Raw genomic sequence first — 12313 nt, forward strand, 5'->3', positions numbered from 1 at the left:
TTCCCTCCCTTGAGAGGTGGGGATTACAATTCAAGATGAGATTTAGGTGGGGATACAGAGCCAAACTATATCAGATACGTTTTATTTCTTCCTCTTGTCTGATTGCTCTGGCTAGGACTTTCAGTACTATCTTGAATAGGAGGGATGAGACTGGACATCTTCTTAGGGAAAATACTTCTAACTTTTGCCTGTGCAGTATGATATTGGGTGTGTGTTTTTCATAGATGACTCTTATTATTTTGAGATATGTTCCTTCGATGGCTAGTTTGTTGAAGGTTTTTATCATGAAGGATGTTGGATTTTAATGAAAGCATTTTTCTGTGTCTATTGAGATGAATGATTATCTCAATAAAATAAATAACAAAAAATGTTTTTTGTTTTTAATTCTTTTTATGTAATGAATCCTTTTGCATATAGTGAACTATCCTTGCATTCCAGGAATAAAGCCCACTTGATCAGGGTGAATTAACTTTTTGATGTGCTGCTGGCTTCGATTTGCTAGTATTTTGTTGAGGATTGTTTGGTATCTGTTCATTAGGGATATTGACCTGTAGTTTTCTTTTCTTATTGTATCTTTGCCAGGTTGGGATAGGGAGTTAGGAAGGAGTCCCTCCTCCTTGACTTTTTGTAATAGTTTCAGCAGGATTGGTACTAACTCTTTGCATATCTGGTAGAATTGATAGAATTCAGCTGTGAATCAATCTGTTCCAGGGCTTTTTTTGGTTGGTAGTTTTTTTAAATTACTGGTTCAATTTCATTACTTGTTATTGGTCTGTTCAAGATTGTTGTTTCTTCCTCATTCTATCTTGGGAGGTTGTGTGTTTCAGGGAATGTATCCATTTCCTCTAGATTTTCTAGTTTTTGTGCATAAAGATGTATATAGTAGTCTCTGAGGATCTTCTGTATCTCTCTGGGATCAATTGTGATGTCATCTTTGTCATTTCTGATTGTGTATAGATTTATTTTCTTTCTTAATCTAGCTAACAGTTTATCAATTTTATTTATCTTTCAAAAAACCACTTTTTTTTTTATTTTGTTGATCATTTGGATGGTTTTTTGGGGTCTCAATTTCATTTAGTTTGGCTCTGATTTTAATTATTTTTTTCTTCTACCAGCTTTGAATTTAGTTTGTTCTTGTTTTCCTAGTTCTCTTAGGTGCAAGGATAGGTTATTAATTTTGAGATTTTTCTATTTTCTTTCTTTTTTTTTTTTTTTTTTTGAGATGGAGTCTTGCTCTGTACCCCAGGCTGGAGTGCAGCGGTGCCATCTTGACTCACTGCAAGCTCCGCCTCCCAGATTCAAGCCATTCTCCTGCCTCAGCCTCCCGAGTATCTGGGGCTACAGGCACTCGCTACCATGCCCGGCTAATTTTTTGTATTTTTTTAGTAGAGACAGAGTTTCACTGTGTTAGCCAGAATGGTCTCGATCTTCTGATCTCGTGATCCGCCCGCCTCAGCCTCCCAAAGTGCTGGGATTACAGGCATGAGCCACCACACCCGGCCAAGATTTTTCTGTTTTCTTGATGCAGTCATTTAGCACTACAAACTTTCCTCTTAATGCTTTTGCCACTCCCCAGAGGCGTGTGTTGTCTCTTTTTGTTTGTTTAAAAGAATTTTTTGATTTTTGCTTAAATTTCATTGTTTATCCAGAAGTCATTCAAGACTTTTATGTAATGATTTCCGTATATAGTTTGTGTGGTTTTGAGAGTTCCTCATGGTGTTGATTTCTATTTTTATTCCACCATGGTCTGAGAAGATGTTGTGTATGATTCATTTTTTATTTTATTTTTTAATTTAGCTTTTTCAAAAAATTTACCAAGACTTGTTTTATGACCAAGCATGTGGGAAATCCTGAAGTATGTTCTGTGTGCAGATGAGAATAATATATATTTTGTTGTTGTTGGGTGGAGTATTCTATAGATGTCTATTAGGTTCAATTAATTAAGTGTCAAATTTAAGTTCAGATTTTTGTTTGTTTTCTGCCTTGATGATCTGTTTAATAACTTTTGTGGGGTGTTAAATTCTTATTATTGTGTGGCTATATAAGTCTTTTCTTAGGTCTGGAAGTAATTGTTTTATAAATGTGGGTGCTCCAATGTTGGTGCCTATTTATTCATTGAATAGAACCCTTTATCATTATGTAATATTACTTTTTGTCCTTTTTATTGTTAAAGTCTATTTTATCTGATATAGGAATAACAGCCTCTGCCCTTTTTTGTTTTTACTTGCCTGATGCATCTTTCTCTATAGAAAGATCTTTACTTTGAGAAAGATCTTTCTGTATAGATAGATCTTTACTTTGAGCCTTTGTGTGTCATTACATGTGAGATTGCTCTCTTGAAGATAGTAGAAGGATGGGTCTTGTTTTTCCATCCAGTTTGCCACTCAGTGTCTTTTAAGTGGAGTGTATACACTGTTTGCATTCAAGGTTAATATTGATATTTGAGGTTTTCTTTCTGTGTGGTGTTGTTAGCCAGTTGCATGGTAGTCTCAATTGTGTAGTTGCTTTATTGGTTCTATAGGCTATGTGCTTGCATGTGCTTTTGTGGTAGCAAGTATCATTCTTCCATTTCCATGTTCAGTTACCCCATAAGCATTTTTTGATAGTGATCAGTTCCTTTAGTGATTGCTTATCTGGGAACAACTTTATTTCTCTTTTGTTTATGAAGCTTAGTTGGATGGGATGTGAAATTCTTGGCAGAAATTTCATTTCTTAAAGAATGCTAAAAATGGGTCCCCAATCTCTTCTGGCTTATAAGGTTTCTGCTGAGAATTCTGCTGTTAATCTGATGGGTTTTCTTTTATTGGTGATGTGATTCTTTTCCATAGCTGCCTTTTAAGAATTTTTGCATTGACTTTGGATAGTCTGATGACTATGTGTCTTGGGGAAGGTCATCTCGTATAGTACCTTGCAGGAGTTCTCTGGATTTCTTGTATCTGCATGTTGGCCAATTTAAGCAAGATTAGAGAAACTTTTCTTAATTATATCCTCAAATATGTTTTCCTAGTTGCTTACTTTCTCTTCTCACCCAGGAATGCCAGTAAGTCATAGATTTGGTCACTTTACGTAATCCTATATTTCTTGAAGGCTTTATTCAGTTTTTACAATTATTTTTTCTTTATTTGTGTCTGGGTTGACTTGGAAGGGCTCGTCTTTGAGCTCTGAGATTCCTTCTTCTGCTTGATGTATTATGTTGTTAAGACTTCCAATTGTATTTTGAAATTCCTGGCTGGGCACAGTGGTTCACGCCTAGAACTACTCATGTTAGAATTACGTTAGTAGTTCTAATACTTTGGGTGGCCAAGTCGGGAGGATTGTGTAAGTTCAGGGAGTTCAAGACCAGCCTGACCAACATAGTGAGACTTGGTTTCTACAAAAAAAAATTGAAAAATTATCTGGGCATGGTGACATGCACCTGTAGTCCCAGCTGCTTCGGTGACTGAAGAAGGAGGATCAGTTGAGCCCGGGAGTTTGAGGCTGCAGTGAGCTATGATCATGCCACTGCATTCCAGCTCAGGCGACAGAGCAAGGCTGTCTCAAAAAGAAAAAGAAAAAGAAATTCCTGCAGTGAGTTTCTCTCTCTCTCTCTTTTTTTTTTTTTTTTTTTTTTTTTTTTAAGAGACAGGGTCTCTCTATGTTGCCCAGCTGGTCTTGAACTCCTGGGTTGAAGAGATCCTCCTGCTTTGGCCTCCCAAAGTGCTAGGATTACAGGCGTGAGCCACCACACCCAGCCCCATGTAGTGAATTTTTCAATACCAGAAGTTCTGTTTGGTTCTTTCTTAATATAGCAGCTGTGTCGTCTTCAGTTTCTGAATTGTTTTTCCGATTTATTCGTGTTATATTTCAGCTTTCTCCTGGGTCTCTTTCAATTTCTTTGCCACCCATATTCTGAATTCTCTGTCATTTCAGAATTTTTATTCTGGTTAGGATCCATTGCTGGGGAACTAGTGGGATCATTTAGAGATGATGAAACACTCTGGCTTTTTGTATTGCCAAAGTTCTTGCACTGTTCATTCTCATCTAAAGAGCTACTTCTCTTTTTTTTTTTAGTTTGCTATCATTTGGATGGGGCGTCTTGATTTGGTATTCTTTTTTCCCTTGTGGGTATGACTGTGATATGTATTGTTTGTGATTGATTGGATTTGTTTCTGGGTGCTTTAAGGGTGCCAAGGCTCTATATGGGTTTCTTGGATATAGATAGGTTTGTTAACTGGCTTTCTCAGATGTTGCTTGTTTTAGCAATGTGATTTTGTTTGGTCGTGTATTTTAGGATACAGTCAGTAGGTAGCACTTAATTTTAAGAGCTGGTTGGTGGGTGCAGGAGCAGAGGCAATGGAGAAGTGTGAAAAGCACCCTCCCCCAGCCAGTGTTCACCTTCAGTAGGGGTGGAGCCACTGGAGAAACTCAAGAAGTTGTCTCTTTAAGTCCATGCTCATAAACCCTGACAGGAAAAGCCTTTGCCAAGTCCACAACAGTGAACTGAGAAAAGGGGCAGGGAGGTGAGAGATTACTTCCCCTGTTCTTGTCCATTCAGAGGCTTTAGTGGGTGCTTCCTTCAGCAACTGGCACCATTCTTGCATTTCCTTTGACCCAGGGAGGACTTTGGCAGGATTCGCTCCCTACTCCTTCAGTGACAGACCATGCCAAGGATTAGATTTCTAGGAGTGAGATCTGCCTCCCTTCTGCTCCTGAGACCTGATGGGGCACTATCCCCTGTTTATTGGTATATTTTAAATTGAGGAATCCAACTAATTATTCAGTTACATACTGAATACAAAGATCTTGAAGCCTCTGCCTTTCAAAATAAATGGTATGGGGATTTTAAATTGTATTTTTATTAATCATAATGAGCAAAGTGAAACTGAGTAACACAGAATAGATAGAATAAATATTGTATTTTTGTTTTATTTATTTATTTATTTATTTACTTACTTATTTACTGAGATGGAGTCTTGCTCTTGTTGCCTGGAGTGCAACAAGGCTGGAGTGCAATAGCACTATTTCAGCTCACTGCAATTTTCGCCTCCCAGGTTCAAGTGATTCTCCTGCCTCAGCCTCCCAGGTAGCTGGGATTACAAGCATTCACCACCATGCCTGGCTAATTGTGTATTTTTAGTAGAGTAGAAACAGCCATGTTGGCCAGGCTGGTTTCGAACCCCTGACCTCAGGTGATCCACCTGCCTCGGCCTCCCAAAGTTCTGGGATTACAGGTGTGAGCCACCATGCCCAGCTAAATATTGTGTTAAAAGCGAAAGTTTATCCTCAAAATATTTTTAAACTTTCAATATAGTAAGAGCTTATAATATCAAACTTCATTTACATTTGTGATATACTGTAGTGTGATAAATCAGATTGCCTGTTCTGACTCCTTTGGGCTCATTTGTGAAATCAGGGCTTCCTAAGCAAATGAATAATGTTAAAAGAAGATGCTTATGTAAAAGTAAACTATTTTCAACTGTTTTGTAAGTATCTATTTAATGTAAACATGATGTATGTAATTATTTCAAGCAGAAAACAGAGTATTATTATCACTTAAGTGTACTCATTATAAATGACTTAATTTCATTCTGCCATTTAGACAGATTTCTACTAGGCAATGATTTATTATCCTAAGGCTCTTTACAAATTGTTTCTTTTCTTTTTTTGGTTGTGGGGAGAATCAAACCCCAGTGTTCCACGTAACAGGTAGGTATACTTACTGCTATACAAGCACGGAAAAAAGGGTTTATTTTTAAATATTTTAAGCATTTAAAAGTTATTTTTCTTTTAAAATGTTTCATATGTTTAAAAACTTTTTAAAAAATATTTCTTTTAATGTTTTAGTTCATATTTTACTAATTCAGGTACTTACTGAGTCTGTTTTCTAAGATTTTATTTGGTTGAAAGAGGCATAAAAATTTTACAGATATATTTAGATATTTTAGAGTTTCTCTTTTGGTTCAGTTCATCCACCTGTACATTTAAAGTCAGGATTCTCTTAGCATTGACGTGTCATCTATAGGGATGGGCATGACTGGTGATGTATGGGTATTGGTGTTTTATGTCTTGGGCTGATGTTCTTAGTCTCCTAATAGGCGTAATAGAGACTTTTTTTTTTTTTATCTTATGTTGTTAATAAAGTTGTAAAATAAATATTGTTATTGCTATGAATCAATAAGTCCAAATTTAGTTCGTTACTATTGAGAGATTTTCTTCTGAGGAAGAAAGAATGAAAGCTTGAATATCTGGTAATAAAATAAACTTCGTTTGTGTTTAATTAAAATTTTTATATTATTTACCTTACCTATGCAGTAATACATATTATGTATTACATTTTATTTCTCAAAAGGATCTGTAGTACCTTCTAGGAGGCTTCTTAATGTCACTTTTCCCCACCCCCTTAAATTATAACCAGCTAGAATGATTTCAGTGCTGTTACTGGACTAAAGGTTATCATTGCTGGCTTCTTATTTAAGACCAGAAGTAATGCTGAGATGAATGAGGAACATGATAAGCACATAGTAAGTGCTTAATAAATGTCAAAAGTAAATTCATAGTAGGATAAATATTACCCTTCTGTTGGAAGTGTTCCATGGAGAAGTGATTTTTATTATACTTCATTTTCCTTATTTCTATGTTTATTTCATTGATCACCCCTGCTCTCCTTTTAACAATTTTCTTTAATCCCTACATGCAGAAACTCAGAGCTAGAAAAATTAGATTCAGACTCTAATTCCTTGAGGGCATTACTGTATTAGTAGTCAGGAGATTTATTCCATGAATATATAATCTCAAAATTATTTTTCTGTCACTTCCATTGTGGATTCACTTAACTTTTATCTTTATGGCAACTTCTTAGGAATCAGAAGAAATCCAGGAAAATTGCCAGGTGTAGTAGATTTTTCTTTCCAGTATTTCTTTCAAATGACACTAGACACTACACCTCTTCATGTGTAGTACAAGTACCTTATAACAGTATAATCAGTTCTTCTCTCTTGTCACTTATAACATTGCTGACATTCATTCTGCTTATCTGTAAACAAAATACATTGTTACTGTTATTATTTTAAACAAACTGTTATCTGTTAGATCAAATAAGAATAACAAAATATTTTATTTTACCTTCACTTCTTTCTTGTCTAACACTCTTGTTTCTTTGTGTTGATCCAAATTCCTGACCTCTGTAATTTTTGTTTTCTCTGAAATGAGTTTTAACGTTTCTTGTGAGGCAGATCTACTGGCAAAAAAAAAAAAAAAAAAAAAGGAAAAGAAAAGAAAAAAAGGAAAAAGAAAAAATTCCCTAAATTTTTATTTGCCTCAGAAAGTCTTTATTTCTCTTTCACTTTTTGAAGGTTAACTTTGCAGGATACAGAATTCTAGGTTGGTGTGGTTTCTTTCAGCACTGAGTAATTCACTCCTCTGTCTTCTCGTTTCCATAGTTTGTAAGAGAAGTCCAATGTAATTCTGATCCTTGTTCCCCTGTAAGTAAATTTCCACCTTTCCCCCACCAGCTTCTTTTAAGATTTTCACTTTGGCAAGGTATAGTTTTTTTTGTTTGGTTGGTTTTATTTATCCAGCTTGATGCTCCCTTCACTTCCTGGATCTGTTATTTTTTGTCTGTCATTAATTTTGGAATATTCTCAGCCATTATTGCTTCAAATATTTTCTCTGTTTCTTCTGTCTTCTCCTTCTTGTATTCTCATTATGCATAAGTTACACCTTGTATGATTGCCCCACAATTCTCTGATATTCTGTATTGTCTTTTCATTCTTGTTTTCTCTTTGCATTTACATTTTGAGCTTTTCCATTAACTTATCTTCAACCTCATTGAGTCTTTCCTTGGCCATGTCCAGTCTACTAATCAGCCTATTAAACCCAGTCTTCATTTTTGTTACAGTGGTTTTGATCTAACATTTCCTTTGGATTGTACCTTGGTTTCCATGTTTCTCCTTACGTTACCCATCTGTTCTGTATGTGGTGCACTTTTCCAGTAAAGCGTTATCATATTATAGTTGTTTTAAATTCCTAGTCTGATGATTCCACTGTCTCTGCCATATCTGAGTCTAGTTCTGATGTTTGGTTTGTCTCTTCAGATCATGGGGGTTTTGTCTGTCTGTTTTTGCCTTTTAGCAGCCTGGTAATTACTTGTTGAAAGCCTGATATTATATATCAGGTGAAAGGAACTGAAGTAAATAGGTCTTTAGTGTGAGATTTTATGTTTATTTGGCTAGGCATTAGATTGTGTTTATTGTTTGCTTTAGCTGCATGTCAGAGGCTTTTTGTTTTTGTCTCCTCTGTTGTCTTTGGGTTTTTCTAGGGTCCTTAAAAAGGGCCTGACTCTTAGAGTTATTTTAGCTGTAATCCCCTGGTATTTTATAGGAACTCTATTGATATGGTGTTAACTTAGGGTAGATGGGGAGATATTCTATAGTCCTCTCTTAGGTCTCATCTCTTAAGTGAGCTGGAGTTGGGCATTTCCCTTCCCCCCAGGTCAGCTAGGTTCTGATAAAATAGTTTCTCTTGAACTATTTCAGGCATTATTGAAAACAATAGAGAGCTCTGGAGTGTTTTTAAATGGTTACCTTTCCCCTTCCCCAGCCAGAAACAAGAGAGAGTTTTTATGTGGTCTTCATAGTGAGAACCTAGTAGCCCTCCTGGAATAAAACTCATAAAAATTTGTCCCCTCCCCCTTAAGGTTGAACCTCCTCCTAGTTTTTAACTCTTAAGCTAGTCCACACCCCGCCAACAGTTCCTCCATTGCAGTTTAAAGTGTTCTTACATTAGTACTGGCTTCAGCTGAGGTACCCTGTAAACTGATTTTATATCTGCTTGTCTGGTCTCTCCATTTTCAGGGAAGCAGTTTGCTCTGTGGCCTCATTTCTCTGATGGATCTAATCAGAGTTGTTGACTTTCAGTTTTTTAAGCCTTTTTTCTTTTGGAAGGTCAGTAGTACCTACTTCCAAGCTCTATATACGTCAAACCAGACAACGGAAGTTCTCTGTTTCTTATTAGAATGACAACATAACTTTAGAGCCTGCGTAGTCTCTTAAACCTTTTCTTTTCCATCTATAAACACAGCTCCCAGTGAACATTTGAACACAGATAACATTTGGAAAGAAATACTTTTTTCATCTTCTTTTTGAAATTATCTTTTCATTTTTTGATTTTTCTAAATGCAGAGTGCAATTCTATGCAATCTGGAAGACAATGAATGAGTCCTTGATGCTTTCTTCGTAAGTCTTGATTTAGCAATTAGAAAACTTTTTTTTTTTTTTTTAATCTTGAACTTGTATCTGCCTCAAAAGATGTAGACAGGATGGACAGAGAGGAGAATTCATGTACAATTTTAAGTATCTTCTGTTTCCGTTTCCCAGAGTATCCTGTGAATAAAAGAAGGAATAAAGGGAGGAGACCAAAATTATAGTGTTCTATAAGTAGATGTGTAACAGACAGGTAATGATATTTGAGTAGTATGTTAGACAATGATATTCAGTCATGTCCAGAGGAAAATAGAGGTTGAGACACTGCCATACCTTGGAGGGTTGGGATGAGGCCATGAGAGTTACCTGAAGGAGTTGACATGTGATCTGTATTTTGGAGGATGACTAGATTTGAGGAGAGCATGCTGAACACGGAGAATTGCCTGTAAGATAGACGATTTCATCTATGGTTGCTTTTTTCCTATGTTAAGGATTTGGAGATCAAAGCAAATTAGGCAAGTTAGGTAGTGTTTCCCTAACTCTTACTTGATATATAGTTTTATTACTTGGTTTGATATGTTGCAAATTCCAGACTTGCTCTATCGTGTATTTCAAAGCTAACTAAGCAATTTTTGAGTTTTGGATTATTTTATATTATCCTGTAGTATAAACTTTGGGGATTAACTAACTGATGGATCTAGTAAGAGCTGTTGACTTTTAGTTTGTTCAGCTTTTTTCTTTTTGTAAGGTCAGTAGTATTTAAATTTTTAATTCTCAGATTATGTCTCAAGTATTTTGCATGCTGGTAGAATTCATTTGGATTAAGTTTCACTGGTTTTGTTGTTACTTCAAATGTAAGGATATTTTGTGATTTCATAGATAGTAGAGTATTTTCAGAAATGTTAAACCACTCATTTTGCCAATCTTATTTAATCTATTTCTCTTAAAGCAGCAGGTCATTATATAACTTTATACATATGTTTAGTCTGAACCTCCACATTTTTAGTTTACTCTTATAAGTCTACAGTACCACTACCTCCCAGTGAAAGTATAATCAACATAATTTTAACTGCTATGTTGAAACATAAGAATACTATTAGTTTAATAACTAGCATTTTATTACCTAGTTCTAACGTAGTATCATAGCTTTTGAAATTACCGTTACCAGCCAAGATAAAGCTGTTCTAGCATACATATAATATACTGTTTCTAAAATGAAATGAATACGTATACATAGAAGAAAGAATTTTGGACTCCTTGAAGAAAGCAGGATAAAGAATCTATTTTAGATTACGAATACAGCACCAAAGCAATTGACATCTTAATTTTCTAAAAAAATCATCCTGTGATTTTGTTTCATAAAATTTGACTTTTAATTATGTTTCTGCTAAAATTATTCTCTGAGGTATTTTGCATAGATAACTTAAGACATTTTGGAGTGAAGAAACACTCCTTAAAGTGACCAATAGTACCACCTATTTAATATTTGTTTTTATTCCAGATGTCTCTTTCCTTACTCTTTGCCTTCCTTAATAGAAATAGTGTGTTAATTTTCTCTTGCTGTTATAACAAATTACTATAAATTTAGAGGCTTAAAGCAACATGAATTTGTTATCTTAACAATTCTGTAGGTCAGAAGTCCCATATGAGTTTCACTGGGCTAAAATCAAGGTGTGAACAAGCTGTTTTTAGGATCTAGGGTTAGAATTTGTTTACTGCTTATGAGGGTTGATGGCAAAATTCGGTTCCTTGCAGTTGTAGGACTGAGGTCTCATTTTTCTACTGCTGTCAACTGAAGGTTGTTCCACTTTATAAAAGCTACCACATTTCTTGGCTTGTCTCCTTCCTCCATGTTGAAAGCCAGCAATAGCCAGTTGAGTCACTTTGCATCTCTCTGACCCACTGTTCTTCTGTAATTTTCTACTTTTAAAGACATACACCGCCCAAATAATCCTAGAAAATCTCACCATTTCAAGGTTCTAAACTTTAGTTATATCTGTTGATTCATTTACTGTGTAACATAACTTATTCACAGGTTCCAGGAATTAGAACATGGACATCTAGAGGAACTGTGCTTCTTCCTAGCATAAGCAGTGATACTGACAAGTCCCTGACTTTCTGGATGAGTTTTCCTTTTCTGTTTAGAATACCTCTGACTTTTTCCTCCTCGATTCAGTGAGCACAAAAGAGGTGTTGAGATTCAGTCACTAAGGTGCCATTAATATATTAAATATAATGCCTATAGGAAAATAATAGGAGAAACAAATTTTAGAAACACCGAAAAAAGAAAATATACTTTTAGAGTATTCTCTTGAAAAAGAGAAAGTCATGTATATTTTTGTTGATGTGTATTAATTTAATATGTATTAATTGGTCCCAATCCTTAATACAAAAGTTCATAGTTATTCATATAGCAGCAGGAAGTAAACCATTATGGGTAATTAGGAGTCTCTTAATATAGTATAAAAGCATTCCAAGATGAAGAGATATTTACTCAGAGCAATAACTTGCAATCATTTACCAAAATTTATGTCAGTTTTGATAATGGATGATATTGGATCTTAATGTGTTATTTCTTTCCTACTTAGATCATCACGAAGTATGTATATGAGCTCCTGGAAAAGGATTGTAATTTGAAAAAAATATCTATTCCAGTAAGTCAAATTTTAAAGAAATGTTTATTTCAAATGTTTATTTCCAAGTAAAATAGTTTTTAATTCAGAAGAAAACTTTTGTTTTGGGTTGACTGTGATAAGTTTAAATGTTAAGGTTTATTGTGTTGATAGTGATAATTTTAAATGCTTATTAGTGTACCTCATCTCATTCTGCACAGTAGTTCTTATAAAGAATATTCTTCAGTATAAATGAAAAAAGTACCGATTTCTAGTCTCTTTGAAAATGATGACTGAATTAAAAGGATTACCCTTACCTGTACCCTTTCTCATTTCACTGGAATAATTTATTTTTATTTATTTGTAGTAAACCAGTGAAATTTTTGTTACATTAAACATTCACTGTCTCTTTAAGTATTTCTTGTCTTTTAAAAATATGTCTTATTTCTACACATAGTATGTTGTTTCCTCTACACATTCCCAAATTCATTCCTGGTGCTTCCTGTTTCATAACACTGCTCC

The 12313-nt window shown here is 35.0% G+C and overlaps 1 protein-coding gene across 20 annotated transcripts in view; it reads left to right on the forward strand.

Moving 5' to 3' along the window:
- ARB2A (ARB2 cotranscriptional regulator A) overlaps positions 1-12313 on the forward strand; it is a 481527-nt gene that overhangs the window by 126245 nt on the left and 342969 nt on the right. For all 20 annotated transcript variants that reach the window (XM_073014612.1, XM_073014598.1, XM_073014605.1 and 17 more), the window contains one exon: positions 11768-11833. In XM_073014612.1, the coding sequence (XP_072870713.1) occupies positions 11768-11833 (66 nt within the window). The remainder of the gene's footprint in view (positions 1-11767; positions 11834-12313) is intronic.

The sequence above is a fragment of the Chlorocebus sabaeus genome, chromosome 4 (genome assembly GCF_047675955.1).
Source record: "Chlorocebus sabaeus isolate Y175 chromosome 4, mChlSab1.0.hap1, whole genome shotgun sequence".
Classification (NCBI taxonomy): Eukaryota; Metazoa; Chordata; class Mammalia; order Primates; family Cercopithecidae; genus Chlorocebus; species Chlorocebus sabaeus.